This window comes from Lolium perenne, chromosome 3 (assembly GCF_019359855.2).
Source record: "Lolium perenne isolate Kyuss_39 chromosome 3, Kyuss_2.0, whole genome shotgun sequence".
NCBI classification, from domain to species: Eukaryota; Viridiplantae; Streptophyta; class Magnoliopsida; order Poales; family Poaceae; genus Lolium; species Lolium perenne.
The window spans coordinates 187,934,344-187,951,277 of record NC_067246.2 but is presented as its reverse complement, the minus strand read 5'-3'; the positions used below and the strand labels follow the sequence as shown (position 1 = coordinate 187,951,277).

General features: G+C 43.9%; 1 protein-coding gene across 1 annotated transcript; it reads right to left on the bottom strand.

The window, feature by feature from the left end:
* Nucleotides 1-951: 951 nt before the first annotated feature.
* Nucleotides 952-2,485, bottom strand: LOC127338456 (histone deacetylase clr6-like). The gene has a single exon (XM_051364557.2). The coding sequence runs from the start codon at nucleotides 2,450-2,452 to the stop codon at nucleotides 971-973; it is 1,482 nt and encodes a 493-aa protein (XP_051220517.1). The 5' UTR covers nucleotides 2,453-2,485; the 3' UTR covers nucleotides 952-970.
* Nucleotides 2,486-16,934: the final 14,449 nt, after the last annotated feature.

The window sequence follows — 16,934 nt, the reverse complement described above, 5'->3', positions numbered from 1 at the left end:
TATTTCTTGGTTAACTTTGGAACTGTAATACGGTTAGTTATCCAAGTTTCGCGAAAAACCGACATTTTTTTATAGTCTATATCAAAAGGAGAAAATTTATCTTGTGAAAAGTCTTACTTTTAGCACCGATTTTTCTTCTTTTTACACATGCCACACCACAAGTCTATTTTTCATGAAACAAATTTCTAGACTCGTAGCATATAAAGATATGCGTGTGAATTATTTTTTAATATTTTTTAACATTTTAAAATGTATCTAAGATGCAGTTTAAAATAAAGAGAGCACATACTCCCATAAGGCAAAACACCGCTCTCAACTTTGGAACTGTAATATGTGAAAAGGTATTATTTCTAGTTTAGTTATGGTAATTCTTTCCAGGGTTTTGCTTCCGTGGGCTGACTCCTCTGAAACCCACTAGAGATTAAAACACAAAGATGGTTGAGGTTTGCAAATACCTTTTCGCTATGAAAGGCATGATGGTTGAGATTTGTTAGTACCTCTCTGAGTTTCATGAGTTTGGTTTCGGACGGATCACTAACATAGGCCTCTTCTTTGACTCGATGTGTGTCAGTTCACACATGGCATGCATTTTTTTGTAAAACATCCCTGCTCATTGCTTTTAATTGTTTCGGGCCCAATTTGCGCCTCCTTAACCCTGTTGTGCTAAAATATATTTTTATACCGTCGTGGCAAGATAATAACCATGAAAGCAGGTAAAAGTTGCGTAGGCAAATGGTGAAAGACAGAAACAACAGTATTGTAAGGATTTGACACCATTGGATTTGCATCGTGATTCATGCTAGTTATGAGTTGCAATATGAATTGCAACTGAGATTCGATAACATCATCTAATTGAGAACGAAGTTAGTTTCTAATCGACTGAGAAATAATTAACCCTTGTTGTAATTCATTGGAATTCTCATAGTTTCACAAAAGCAGCAGAACAGGCAGCAACAATGCTGAGTACAAATCAATGGCTACACCTATGGACAGCAGCGGAGGACGCCCTACGCCGTTCCTCGTATATTTTCGTCTCCCGACCTGGCGAAGAATCTGTTCCTCGTATATTTTCGTCCCCCAACCTGGCGAAGAAGTTGCGAACGTCCGCCTCGCCGCACAGCCGGTGCAGCCTGTCCATGGGGTCCTCTTCATCTCTGTTGCTTCTCTTTTTTGGACGCTGCTTGTAGAGTTCCTGGTCGTCGATGTCCTTGAACTGCACGCTCCGATCGACGCCGCGCTTCAAGAGCTCGTGAAGGTTCTGCACGTTCTTGAGAGCTTCGTTCCTTATGTTGTCCATGTACTCCTTCGTGCTGGCGTTTCTCCCCACCTTGGTCACCCCGTAGTGGAGCTTGTATCCCTGGTCCTTGTAGTAGTGCTCGTAGCCATGGTGGGGTATGTCGTCGGGGATCTCCTTCTCTTTGCCTACTGCGACCGCGGTCTCGTAGCACCAGCACGACGCGACGTGGTTGATGGTGTAACCGCCGCCGCCGAGGAGCAGCAGCGGCACGTTGAAACTCCGGAGGTAACTGACGCACTCCGCGTGGCCCCTGACGGAAAGGTTGAATTCCCCGAGCCGGTCGCCGGAGAGCGAGTCGGCGCCGCACTGCAGCACGATGGCGTCTGGCCGGAACACCCCCATGACCTCCCTCATGATGGGCACGAACAGCTCCTTGTACCCGGCGTCGTCCATGCCGGCCTTCATCGGCACGTTCAGGGTGCGGTACTTCCCCGCGCCCTCGCCGACGTCCTCGGCGCTCCCGGTCCCCGGGAAGAAGAACGTGTCGCTCCCCTTGCCGCCGCGGCCGTACTGGTGGAAGGAGACCGTCATGACCCTGCCGTCGGCCGCGAAGTACTTCTCGACGCCGTCGCCGTGGTGCACGTCGATGTCCACGTACAGCACGCGGGGGAAGGTGGCCAGGAGCTCCTTGATGGCGAGTGCGATGTCGTTGACGTAGCAGAAGCCGCTGGCCTCGCCGCTGCAGGCGTGGTGCATCCCGCCGGACCAGTTGATGGCGATGTCGGAACTGCCGCTCCCGAGCGCGCGCGCCGCGGCCAGCGACCCGCCGGCGTACCGCGCGCAGTAGTCCCAGAGGCCGTCGATGACCGGGTTATCGTTGCGCTCGTCGCCGGCGAGGGCGCCGATGTGGTGCCGCCGCGCCGTGTCGGCTCGGTAGGTGCCCGGGGTGAGGTCGCGGAGGAGGCGGAGGTAGTCTTCGTTGAGGATGCCTGCGAGCTCGTCCTCGGTGGCGGGTCTGGTGCGGAGGAGTTCCATGTCGCGGAGGAGGCGGTAGTTGGTGACGAGGCCGTGCGTCATGGCAACGCGGCGGGGAACCATCACGTGGTGCTCGCCGTAGTCCACGTTGGCGATGCCAGGGTCGTAGTAGTAGCACACGCGCCGCTTCCTGCCGTCTGGGCACGACGGCGACGGTAGCGAGTTCCCTTCCGTCTCCATCGCCTCCCCTCGCCGCCGCGGCCGGATAATCGATCGATCCCTTGGCGTCACGGAATGCTTGTATTGGAAATTTGGAATAGGATGAACGTACAGAGACGGGTATAAAAAGGACCAGATTTGCTACGTCCTAGTTCGTGTCCAAGTTAGACTCGGATAGGGATTGGGGACCTCTTCATCCGGGTGCCAACATCAGATCTCTGGTATAGTTCGACGATCGTGTGTCCGTGTTCGACTCGGACAGAGCAACAAATTCAATACGCGTTGTAACTTTGTGAAGCGCTAGCCGTTTGTCGGTGGATTTGGGCCTGAAAATCAGTTGCAGTCCGTGGTGTCGATCCAACGATCAGGATAAGCCGCGATATACTTTTGCATTTTGGTCCCCAAATTTTGAGAATTCAACCCGCAGTCCTAACTTCTTCAGTTAATACGGAAGAGGCGTGTATGACAAGACCATGTCTTTCCCAATATTTACAATAAATATGCCACCATGCTGATTTATCTCCAGGACAAAGGGTATTACAACAAAAATAATCATCCCGTATACAAAAAAATATAGGGCTTTTTATTTTCGTGCCCTCAGGTCCTTAGTTGTATTTAGTTTTTCCAAGCTCCTTAGTTTTTCCTCAGTTTCCCACGGACTCAGCTTCAGTGACTTAGTGAAACTAAGTCTAAGTGACTTAGTCTCCCTCTCCATCGTTTGATCTAGATCAGACGTACAAGATTATCTCGGATTTGAGAACTATTAATTTACAACTATTGACTCATATGGAATGAAACTTTCACATAACTTCTCATCGATACATTTCTAATTTACTTGAATTTTTTCAATTTTTCCTGAGCAATTTTAATTTTTAGTTCAAATTCAAGATAATTATGTACGTTCGATCTAGATCAAAGGATGGAGAGGGAGGCTAAGTCACTGAGACTTAGCTTCACTAAGTCACTGAAGCTGAGTCCGTTTTTCCCACAAGTCCTTGTCTGAAACCCGCAGAAAGAGTTTGGACGGTAGGATTCCCGTTTAGTTGACCGTTCCGTGCTAACGTGTGGGGCCGCGTTATGTAGGGCCGTATCGCGTGGGGCTGGTAGAAAGGGACCGTGTGGACAGGACGAGACCGCATTTGGTTGTACGTGAGCAGGAGCTGGGTTCTGTCTCTCTCGGCCCAAATTGACATCCTTTTCTAAGAGCACCTTTTCACCCTCTTTCTCACTGTCTTTTTTCACCAAATTATTATGAAATCTAGAGAAGCTTCCATTTTTTGTCTTTCTTCAATTTGTGCCTTTTGGCCCTCGTTTTTTGCCCAATATGGCAGCAAATCTAGTACTCCCTCTGGTCCATATTAATGACCTCACCAATCTTGGATCATATGTACTCCGTCCGTGCATGTATATAAGATGTTTTGGTTTTTTCTTTAATTCATCTACTTTAGTTTGTATCTAGTCTAGGTTTTAGTGTGTAGGTTCACTCTTTTTAGTTTGAATGCAGTCCACTCTAAAAACATCTAAACAATCAAGTATAGTAGAATAGGGATAGATAAGCGGCATACATCAGCCAAAATAAGGTTCTTAGGTTCTTCACAACACCAACATATTAACAACAACAAAATAAAAAGCTGCTGCAAAGCAGCAGCACACGTCCTGGACTCTGCCTACTCCATTTGGCTCCTCCTCCAGTTCTTGCTCTCCTGTCCCTTGATCTTGGGCACCTTGGGCTTGATCGGAGGCATGCGCCCGACGACGATCTCCACCCGCTGGAAGTTGCGGAGGTGAATGCCGAGCGCCTTGTGCTTGGCGCGGAAGGAGTAGACGTTCACCGTCGCGCCGACCTTGGGGAAGGTCCTTCCGATGTCCTCGGCATGCGTGAGGAGGCAGTTGAAGTCGGTGCCGCCGAGTCTCCTAGTGCAGAAGGGGCACTTGTAGACACCTTTGGCGAAGTAGGAGGCGAACAGCATCCGCAGCACCTGCCGAGCCTTGGTGTGTTGTTCCTCGTCTCACTGCCGACGTCGCTGCCAGAAAAACTTGATCCATATCAAACGGAAAGTATGAGTGAATGAGTTGCAACATAACAAAGTTAGGAAAAACAGAGGAAGCCTCAGTTAGATTGAACACGATTATATATCTACAGGGACGGGGTTAGCGAACCAAAGCTCATGCACAACAGATTTGTACACAGCAATGGTTCGTTGAACCCGCCCTGTAAAAATTTATGCACAACGATTCATCATAGGAAAAGAAACAAATTTCAGATCTGAATAAATTAACCGAACGGCCGAACCCCAAATCTTAATTGATTGACATCCCATGATTACTTGCATAAATAAAGAAGTGATCAAATCAAAATGGAAGAAAATCGGCGCAAATATTAAGCTAATACTCATCCTACCTACAGATCGGCACTTATAGTTACTAGGGAACCAGCAAAAATAGGGTTCAAAAAGGAAGAGAAGGAGAGCAACAAGGAAGCAAACGGTAGTTACCTCGTTCCAAAGGTCTTCCATGCAGGTGTCGTACTGTCGTAGGGGTTCGCCAGACAGTTGTACGGCACCTTCTCGTAGGGGTCCCATTCCGGCGGGATCTGACCGCCACCGACGGCAGCCTCCGATGCACCGGCGGTGGCGACGGCCGTAGAGGGGACGGCGTCGAAGACGGAGGCGCCGTGCTTAGAGGGGACGGCGTCGAGGACGGAGGACGGATTCGCATTCTCATGTCCATCGATGGCAGATGAGAGGGAGAGGGGTTTTTTTGCTTTGGAGAAGATGATGGGACGTGAGAGACGGCATTGCGTGAGGGAGTGAGAGTGACAGTGAGATAGTGCGAGGAGGCGAACAGGGAGAGGCATCTATAAAGGCGAGGGGTCCTAAATGCGACCCGCGTCCTACGCGTGCACGGTTGCACATCTGCACGTCTTCGACTTCTGCACCACGACACGCGTCCACGATTGCACATCTTCAACATCTGCACCGCGACCTGCGTCCTACGTGTCAACAATTGCACGTCTTCCACTTCTGCACCGCAACACGCGTCCTAGAATCTAACCCTCGAAATTTAGATATACTAAGGTATACCCTCGAGTCTTATACTAGCATTTTTTGTGTGCTCAGTTTTCCCCTTGAGTGTTAATACTGGCTAGTGCAATATACTCAGTTTTACCCTCAAGTGGCTGGTCAACAGAGAGTCAAGAAATGGGATTAAGCTATCTAATTGAGTCATTTCATGCGATTTTTTTTCAAAAAAGATAAAACCATAGTGGCACTTACTCATGGAGTATTCTTACGCGACCTTCCATGTTGGGAACCATAACAATCATAGATAAATCAAGTTTTACCATAAATTGCCACTTCTCAAATCACCTAGTAGCTATGAAGGTGCATGGCTTTTGATACGCGTACAACACGCGTCCGTTGGGAACCCCAAGAGGAAGGTGTGATGCGTACAGCGGCAACTTTTCCCTCAGTATGAAACCAAGGTTTATCGAACCAGTAGGAGCCAAGAAGCACGTTGAAGGTTGATGGCGGCGGGATGTAGTGCGGCGCAACACCAGAGATTCCGGCGCCAACGTGGAACCTGCACAACACAACCAAAGTACTTTGCCCCAACGAAACAGTGAGGTTGTCAATCTCACCGGCTTGCTGTAACAAAGGATTAGATGTATAGTGTGGATGATGATTGTTTGCGTAAAAACAAGAGAACAGATGGCAAGAGATTGTATTTCAGTATAGAGAATTGGACCGGGGTCCACAGTTCACTAGAGGTGTCTCTCCCATAAGATAAACAGCATGTTGGGTGAACAAATTACAGTTGGGCAATTGGCAAATAAAGAGGGCATGACCATGCACATACATATTATGATGAGTATAGTGAGATTTAATTGGGCATTACGACAAAGTACATAGACCGCTATCCAGCATGCATCTAAGCCTAAAAAGTCCACCTTCAGGTTATCGTCCGAACCCCCTCCAGTATTAAGTTGCTAACAACAGACAATTGCATTAAGTATTGCGCGTAATGTAATCAGTAACTACATCCTTGAACATAGCACCAATGTTTTATCCCTAGTGGCAACAGCACATCCATAATCTTAGAGATTTCTGTCACTTCCCTGCATTCACGGAGACATGAACCCACTATCGAGTATAAATACTCCCTCTTGGAGTTACAAGCATCTACTTGGCCAGAGCATCTACTAGTAACGGAGAGCATGCAAGATCATAAACAACACATAGACATAACTTTGATAATCAACATAACAAGTATTCTCTATTCATCGGATCCCAACAAACGCAACATATAGAATTACAGATAGATGATCTTGATCATGTTAGGCAGCTCACAAGATCCGACAATTAAGCACAATGGGGAGAAGACAACCATCTAGCTACTGCTATGGACCCATAGTCCAGGGGTAGACTACTCACACATCACTCCGGAGGCGACCATGGCGGCGTAGAGTCCTCCAGAGATGATTCCCCTCCGGCAGGGTGCCGGGAGGCGATCTCCTGAATCCCGAGATGGGATTGGCGGCGGCGGCGTCTCGGAAGGTTTTCCGTATCGTGGCTCTCGATCGGGGGTTTCGCGACGGAGGCTTTAAATAGGCGGAAGGGCAGGTCAGGAGGCGGCACGAGGGGCCCACACCCTAGGTCGGCGCGGCCAGGGCTTGGGCCGCGCCGCCCTATGGTGTCGCCACCTCGTGGCCCCACTTCGTCTCCTCTTCGGTCTTCTGGAAGCTTCGTGGAAAAATAGGACCCTGGGCGTTGATTTCGTCCAATTCCGAGAATATTTCGTTACTAGGATTTCTGAAACCAAAAACAGAAGAAAACAGCAACTGGCTCTTCGGCATCTTGTTAATAGGTTAGTTCCAGAAATTGCACGAATATGACATAAAGTGTGCATAAAACATGTAGATAACATCAATAATGTGGCATGGAACACAAGAAATTATCGATACGTCGGAGACGTATCAGCATCCCCAAGCTTAGTTCTGCTCGTCCCGAGCAGGTAAAACGATAACAAAGATAATTTCTGGAGTGACATGCCATCATAACCTTGATCATACTATTTGTAAAGCATATGTAGTGAATGCAGCGATCAAAACAATGTATATGACATGAGTAAACAAGTGAATCATAAAGCAAAGACTTTTCATGAATGGTACTTCAAGACAAGCATCAATAAGTCTTGCATAAGAGTTAACTCATAAAGCAATAATTCAAAGTAAAAGCATTGAAGCAACACAAAGGAAGATTAAGTTTCAGCGGTTGCTTTCAACTTGTAACATGTATATCTCATGGATATTGTCAACATAGAGTAATATAATAAGTGCAATATGCAAGTATGTAGGAATCAATGCACAGTTCACACAAGTGTTTGCTTCTTGAGGTGGAGAGAAATAGGTGAACTGACTCAACAATGAAAGTAAAAGAATGGTCCTCCATAGTGGAAAAGCATCGATTGCTATATTTATGCTAGAGCTTTGATTTTGAAAACATGAAACCATTTTGTCAACGGTAGTAATAAAGCATATGTATCATGTAAATTATAGCTTACAAGTTGCAAGCCTCATGCATAGTATACTAATAGTGCCCGCACCTTGTCCTAATTAGCTTGGACTACCGGGATCATCGCAATGCACATGTTTTAACCAAGTGTCACAAAGGGGTACCTCTATGCCGCCTGTACAAAGGTCTAAGGAGAAAGCTCGCATTGGATTTCTCGCTATTGATTATCCTCAACTTAGACATCCATACCGGGACAACATAGACAACAGATAATGGACTCCTCTTTTATGCATAAGCATGTAACAACAATTAATAATTTTCTCATATGAGATTGAGGATATTGTCCAAAACTGAAACTTCCACCATGGATCATGGCTTTAGTTAGCGGCCCAATGTTCTTCTCTAACAATATGCATGCTTAACCATAAGGTGGTAGATCTCCCTTACTTCAGACAAGACGAACATGCATAGCAACTCACATGAAATTCAACAAGGAGTAGTTGATGGCGTCCCCAGTGAACATGGTTATCCCACAGCAAGCAACTTAATAAGAGATAAAGTGCATAAGTACATATTCAATACCACAATAGTTTTTAAGCTATTTGTCCCATGAGCTATATATTGCAAAGGTGAATGATGGAATTTTAAAGGTAGCACTCAAGCAATTTACTTTGGAATGGCAGAGAAATACCATGTAGTAGGTAGGTATGGTGGACACAAATGGCATAGTGGTTGGCTCAAGGATTTTGGATGCATGAGAAGTATTCCCTCTCGATACAAGGTTTAGGCTAGCAAGGTTATTTGAAACAAACACAAGGATGAACCGGTGCAGCAAAACTCACATAAAAGACATATTGAAAATATTATAAGACTCTACACCATCTTCCTTGTTGTTCAAACTCAATACTAGAAATTATCTAGACCTTAGAGAGACCAAATATGCAAACCAAATTTTAGCATGCTCTATGTATTTCTTCATTAATGGGTGCAAAGCATATGATGCAAGAGCTTAAACATGAGCACAACAATTGCCAAGTATCACATTACCCAAGACATTTTAGCAATTTACTACATGTATCATTTTCCAATTCCAACCATATAACAATTTAACGAAGAAGAAACTTCGCCATGAATACTATGAGTAAAGCCTAAGGACATACTTGTCCATATGCTACAGCGGAGCGTGTCTCTCTCCCATAAAGTGAATGCTAGGATCCATTTTATTCAAACAAAACAAAAAAACAAAAACAAACCGACGCTCCAAGAAAAGCACATAAGATGTGATGGAATAAAAATATAGTTTCAGGGGAGGAACCTGATAATGTTGTCGATGAAGAAGGGGATGCCTTGGGCATCCCCAAGCTTAGACGCTTGAGTCTTCTTAGAATATGCAGGGGTGAACCACCGGGGCATCCCCAAGCTTAGAGCTTTCACTCTCCTTGATCATGTTGTATCATCTCCCTCTCTTGATCCTTGAAAACTTCCTCCACACCAAACTTAGAACAACTCATTAGAGGGTTAGTGGACAATAAAAATTAACATGTTCAGAGGTGACATAATCATTCTTAACACTTCTGGACATTGCATAAAGCTACTGAACATTCATGGATCAAAGAAATTCATCCAACATAGCAAAAGAGGCAATGCGAAATAAAAGGCAGAATCTGTCAAAACAGAACAGTTCGTATTGAAGAATTTTATCGAGGCACCAGACTTGCTCAAATGAAAATGCTCAAATTGAATGAAAGTTGCGTACATATCTGAGGATCACTCACGTAAATTGGAATAATTTTCTGAGTTACCTACAGAGAAAACAGCCCAGATTCGTGACAGCAAAGAAATCTGTTTCTGCGCAGTAATCTAAATCTAGTATGAACTTTACTATCAACGACTTTACTTGGCACAACAAAACACTAAACTAAGATAAGGAGAGGTTGCTACAGTAGTAAACAACTTCCAAGACACAAAATAAAAACAAAGTACTGTAGTAAAAACCATGGGTTGTCTCCCATAAGCGCTTTTCTTTAACGCCTTTTAGCTAGGCGCAGAAAGTGTATATCAAGTATTATCGAAGGGTGGTGTATCAACCTTACCTTGGGCTTTACCCTTACCTTTCTTGTTGTTTTTCTTTCTCTTTGATTTAGGAAATATATGATTTCCCCCCTGTGTAGAGGTGAATTCCAGGGTGCCTTCTCCCACATCAATGACTGCTCCCAATAGTTTCAGCAGGGATCTTCCGAGTGTGATTTTTCCTGTCCCTACACATTCAATAACAAGATAATCAATGGATATTGTTCTTCCAAGAATGGTTGTATGCACACCTGCGGCTATTCCCTTAGGAATTATAACAGAGTTATCAATGAGAGTTATTTCTTCTCCTCCTTCATCGACTCCCCAAAGTTTCAAAGATTTATAAATGCTCTCGTGTATAAGGCAAAAATTCAGACATAATATCACAGTTGGCACGAAGAGTTCGATCACCGATAACAATTTTAACAGTAGGATCCCATAATGAAAGTTTAGAGTTCACTAAAACTTGTTCAAGACGATTACGAACATGGTGATAGTTGTCATCCAAGCGGGATGTACTCATCTCGAGATTGTTTAATCTATTATAAATGCTAGTAAGGGCTGAATCAAAGTTATTAGCTGAATCATGTGATGCAACCAACTTCTTTATGGCATTAAAAGCTTGATCCCCATTGCAATGAAGGAAATCTCCTCCCACTAAAGCATCCAAAGCATATCTATAGCGAATCATAAGACCAAAATAAAAATTACTAAGGAGCAAACTTAGAGTCATTTGAGGTTCAGTTTTACGATAAGAAGTAAAAATTCTAGACCAAGCATCCTTAAAACTCTCCTCATCCCCCTGTTTAAAAGTGAAGACTAATTCTTCAGGCGAAGAAGTAACAGGTTCAGAGCTAGACATGGTAACAAAAGTAACTAATTTTTTTTGTATTTTTAATATAGAGTGCAAGACAGTAAATAAAGCAAACTAGATAAGGTAAATGCAAGTAACTAATTTTTTTTTTGTTTTTGATATAGCAAACGAGATAGCAAATAAAGTAAAACTAGCAACTAATTTTTTTGTATTTTGATTTAGTGCAGCAAACAAAGTAGTAAATAAAACTAAGCAAGACAAAAACAAAGTAAAGAGATTGGGAAGTGGAGACTCCCCTTGCAGCGTGTCTTGATCTCCCCGGCAACGGCGCCAGAAAAAGAGCTTGATACGCGTACAACACGCGTCCGTTGGGAACCCCAAGAGGAAGGTGTGATGCGTACAGCGGCAAGTTTTCCCTCAGTATGAAACCAAGGTTTATCGAACCAGTAGGAGCCAAGAAGCACGTTGAAGGTTGATGGCGGCGGGATGTAGTGCGGCGCAACACCAGAGATTCCGGCGCCAACGTGGAACCTGCACAACACAACCAAAGTACTTTGCCCCAACGAAACAGCGAGGTTGTCAATCTCACCGGCTTGCTGTAACAAAGGATTAGATGTACAGTGTGGATGATGATTATTTGCAGAAAACAGTAGAACAAAGATTGCAAGAGATTGTATTTCAAGATAGAGAATTGGACCGGGGTCCACAGTTCACTAGAGGTGTCTCTCCCATAAGATAAACAGCATGTTGGGTGAACAAATTACAGTTGGGCAATTGACAAATAAAGAGGGCATGACCATGCACATACATATTATGATGAGTATAGTGAGATTTAATTGGGCATTACGACAAAGTACATAGACCGCTATCCAAAGCATGCATCTATGCCTAAAAAGTCCACCTTCAAAGTTATCGTCCGAACCCTCCAAGATTAAGTTGCTAACAATGTACAATTGCATTAAGTATTGCGCGTAATGTAATCAGTAACTACATCCTTGAACATAGCACCAATGTTTTATCCCTAGTGGCAACAACACATCCATAATCTTAGAGATTTCTCCACTTCCCGCATTCACGGAGACATGAACCCACTATCGAGCATAAATACTCCCTCTTGGAGTTACAAGCATCTACTTGGCCAGAGCATCTACTAGTAACGGAGAGCATGCAAGATCATAAACAACACATAGACATAACTTTGATAATCAACATAACAAGTATTCTCTATTCATCGGATCACAACAAACGCAACATATAGAATTACAGATAGATGATCTTGATCATGTTAGGCAGCTCACAAGATCCGACAATTAAGCACAATGGGGAGAAGACAACCATCTAGCTACTGCTATGGACCCATAGTCCAGGGGTAGACTACTCACACATCACTCCGGAGGCGACCATGGCGGCGTAGAGTCCTCCGGGAGATGATTCCCCTCTCCGGCAGGGTGCCGGAGGCGATCTCCTGAATCCCCCGAGATGGGATTGGCGGCGGCGGCGTCTCTGGAAGGTTTTCCGTATCGTGGCTCTCGGTACTGGAGGTTTCGCGACGGAGGCTTTAAGTAGGCGGAAGGGCAGGTCAGGAGGCGGCACGAGGGGCCCACACCCTAGGTCGGCGTGGTCAGGGCTTGGGCCGCGCTGCCCTATGGTGTCGCCACCTCGTGGCCCCACTTCGTCTCCTCTTCGGTCTTCTGAAAGCTTCGTGGCAAAATAGGACCCTGGGCGTTGATTTCGTCCAATTCCGAGAATATTTCATTACTAGGATTTCTGAAACCAAAAACAGAAGAAAACAGCAACTGGCTCTTCGACATCTTGTTAATAGGTTAGTTCCAGAAAATGCACGAATATGACATAAAGTGTGCATAAAACATGTAGATAACATCAATAATGTGGCATGGAACACAAGAAATTATCGATACGTCGGAGACGTATCAGCTTTCCACAATAAGCCCTTCCCAAAACAGCTTTTCCCAAAACATACTTTGTCTGAATGAGGCCACAATTTTCACACTCATGTATATTTGTATTGCAAATAGTTTGAGGTAGGTCAAGATAGGTTTCATTGTACAAAACACGTATTTACCATTTTTTAAATCTCATATTTGAATCCCTTAGTCTGTTTACTACTCACGTGCCCTTGGTTTCTTGATACTACTCAGTTTTGCCCCCTCCCTTCACAAATTCTGACAGGGGACGCCCAACCTTGTCCTGATTGGTCTAGCCCTTGTCACGTTGATCGTGCCCGCCGACTGTTGATCGTATGATCTAACAGACAGGATAACCCATTTCTGATTGGGGCCACCACCCTCTCTCACTCTGTCGGTGGCTAGCTTCCACCCTCTATGTATGCTAAATATCCAGTTTGCCACCGGATTCAGCAAATTTGGTTTTATGTATTATTTTTCACGCGCTAAAAATTATAAAATCTTTTAGAATTAATTTTCTTTTAGGGAATATAGTTTGGGATATAGTTTTGGTTATTTGAAACGTCCCAAAAGTGGTATAATTTTGGTATAAACACGAGGCATACATATTTGTGGAATTTCGGTGAATGGATTATTTATCACCTCTCTAACAATTATCAACTTTCTTTAGCATTCCTTTTCTTTTAGGGAATATAGTTTGGGATATAGTTTTGGTAATTTGAAACGTTCCAAAAGTGGTATAATTTTGGTATAAACATGAGGCATGCATATTTGCGGGATTTCGATGAAAGGATTATTCATCACCCCTCTAACAATTATCAACTTTCTTTAGAATTCCTTTTATTTTAGGGAATATAGTTTTGGTAATTTCAAACATCCCAAAAGTGGTATAATTTTGGTATAAACATGAGGCATACATATTTGTGGGATTTCGGTGAATGCATTATTTGTCACCCCTCTAACAATTATTAACTATGTTTAGCATTCCTTTTCTTTTAGGGAATATAGTTTTGGTTATTTGAAACATCCCAAAAGTGGTATAATTTTGGTATAAACATGAGACATACATATTTGTGGGATTTCGGTGAATGCATTATTTGTCACCCCTCTAATTTATCAATTTCCTTTAGCATTCCTTTTCTTTTAGGTAATATAGTTTGGGATATAGTTTTGATAATTTCAAACGTCCCAAAAGTAGTATAATTTTGGTATAAACATGAGGCATACGTATTTGTCGGATTTCGGTGAATGCATTATTTGTCACCCCTCTAACAATTATCAACTATTTTTAGCATTCCTTTTCTTTTAGGGAATATAGTTTTGCTAATTTGAAACGGCCCAAAAGTGGTATAATTTTGGTATAAACAAGAGACATACATATTTGGCATATTTGTGGGATTTCGGTGAATGGATTATTTATCACCCCTCTAACAATTATCAACTATCTTTAGTCTTCCTTTTCTTTTTAGGAAATATAGTTTGGGATATAGTTTTGGTAATTTCAAACGTCCCAAAAGTGGTACAATTTTGGTATAAATATGAGGAATACATATTTGTGGGATTTCGGTGATGCATTATTTGTCACCCCTCTAACAATTATCAACTATCTTTAGCATTCCTTTTCTTTTAGGGATTATAGTGTTGGTTATTTGAAACGTCCCAAAAGTGGTATAATTTTGGTATAAACATGAGACATACATATTTGTGGGATTTCGGTGAATGCATTATTAGTCACCCCTCTAACAATTATCAACTATCTTTAGCATTCCTATATTCCCTAACACGTATTTTTTTGTAATTCCGGTGAATGCACACAATAAACTTTGAAAACAACTACAAGTACATGTAACTGAATAATGGATTTGTAACAAGGGATCCCTTGTAAGAACTTCTAGCGCCTGATGAGCAATGATAAGAATCTGATCGCAATTATACAACAAAAAAACCAGCCATCAAATTAGCTTGCTTCTTCAACTCGATCAGCTGCCTTAACTGCTTGTTTATTTTCTTCAGTTCTCCCTTCACTTCTACCAGTTTTGCATTGGGAGCATTAGGCATAATCAGAACGGCTCCTCTCTCCGCCGCATTCTCTACAGCAAGTCCCCCTCCCAAATTGCGCTCCCCAATAGCACCAATTGATTCCTGCAGTTGAAGCCTCTGAACGTACACATCAATCCACTCGAAATGCCTGCATTTCTTCAGGATCTAAAAACAACAACGTGAATCCTAAATCCCAAATTCGAGGGAATAACAAGAAAATCGAGAGAAAACAGAGCAACCAGAGCGAGATCTAACCTTATACCCCTCTCTATATGGCAAGCTCTCGCATGCAAGGAACTCACGTCCACGGTTGCTGTTATCGTCGTCTTACAGATCGACCGCTTTAGAGGCTCCTCGCGTGGGCAGTCAGGGCATCTTGTCAAAGGCATGGTTCCATACTGCGGCCATGAACAACGGGATGTCTAAGAGAAACTAGACATCACCCGCCTGCCGGAGAAGGGCTGCCGCTGGCGGAGAAGAAGAACAATAGGGCGCGGGGAAAGAAAGGGAAGCAATGACACAGGCACGGGCGCGGGGCTGGCTCAGGCTACCATTTTGCAATGGTCACCTGGGTAAGCTATGAGTCCGGCGCGCTAGCGTGGACAAGTTGTGGGTCCCACGATAATCTGGATAAGTGGAGACGTGTCCACTGCGGGGCACCAACAGCGGCCCCACTAACGGTCAAGTTAACGGGATTCTTCCTGTCCAAGCTCCTTGTGAGGGTTTCAGACAAGGGGGCTTGGGGAAAACTGAGGAAAAACTAAGCGGCTGGGGAAAACTGCGCACAACTAAGAACTTGATGGTACGAAAATAGAAATCCCCAAAATATATACTATTACAACAAAAATCATGGAGCATTTATAAAAATGGAAAATCGCAATAAAGTGGTTAAACAAATATTTTTTTTTGCTCCATATTTATTTGCAACAAAAGTCCCTAACAGGTTTATCAAAAATCGTAGACTATTACAACAAAATTAGTATGTTTACGAAAAGTGTAAAGTGGTCAAGCAATAATTAATATGCTACAGATTGAATTACAACAAAAATCACCTACTATTTTATCAAAAGTCACAAACGGTTACAACAAATAAAAAATCCCTTGGTTATTAGAAATCAACAAATCCAACAAAAATGGTGACCCTTTACAACAATTGCAAACATTAAATCCTACAAAAGTACTTGTTGTTTACAACAATTTGTCGGAGGGATTGCGAGCTAGCATAGTCAACTGGGCTTACACATGCTATCAAAACAATAGTAGCATTAGAGTGAACTTAGTTATACGTAAGATTTCATGTTAGTTAGCAGCTAGCTTGGCGTGCACATGCATGCATAGCTAGAAAAAAACTGGGCACTACCTTCGGTGCATGCACATGCGAGTACATGGCTCATAGCTAGTGTTGCGTGTCTTGTAGAACGTGGGATCCACCACTTTCTGCATTGCATCCCCGTAGCAGCATCAAACAAATAGTACAAAAAGGTTGTGGGGTTCAGCTTGAGCCCAGAGAGCAGCCTCATGAGAGCAGCACGTACGCGCGGGGCAGTGCGACCGATCTTTTAAGCGCGATCGGTCGGCTGATTATAAGCCTTTCCCATACTCTATAGCCCTGACAATGTTCTACTTCCTCAAGATATATTTTTTCACAATTTGAACTCAAATAAATTATCTCTTAAATTGTTAATGCCTTTGTCAAGATTCTCTGTATCAATATGTTTTGATTTTATTTTAAAATTATGGGTAGTTAATATGTTACAGTAGTTATCATATTACATATTACTAATTCTTAATTTCTTAAAAACGCAGGTCCGCCAAATGGACGTTCGAGCGCCCCCATGTGGCCGCAAAAACGCAAGTGCGCCAGACGGACGTTCGAGCGCCCCGATGTAGCCGCACGATCTAGCGTGATTGGCGCCAGTTACCCAAGCGGCACGGACCCATACGCCCCTAGGTGGGTTTTGGTCGGGAGAGAGAACCCCACTCCTCCTCTCCCAATGGACCTAAGGCCACCCCACGCCCCCAACTTCTTCTGTTTCGGGATCCTCCCGTGGCGCCGCTTCTCCCCAGCGCATCCTAGTTGATCTGCTGCCCTCTTCAGCGGCCCTGCCTAGCCGGCGCTGACCTCACAAGGGCAGGTGGCA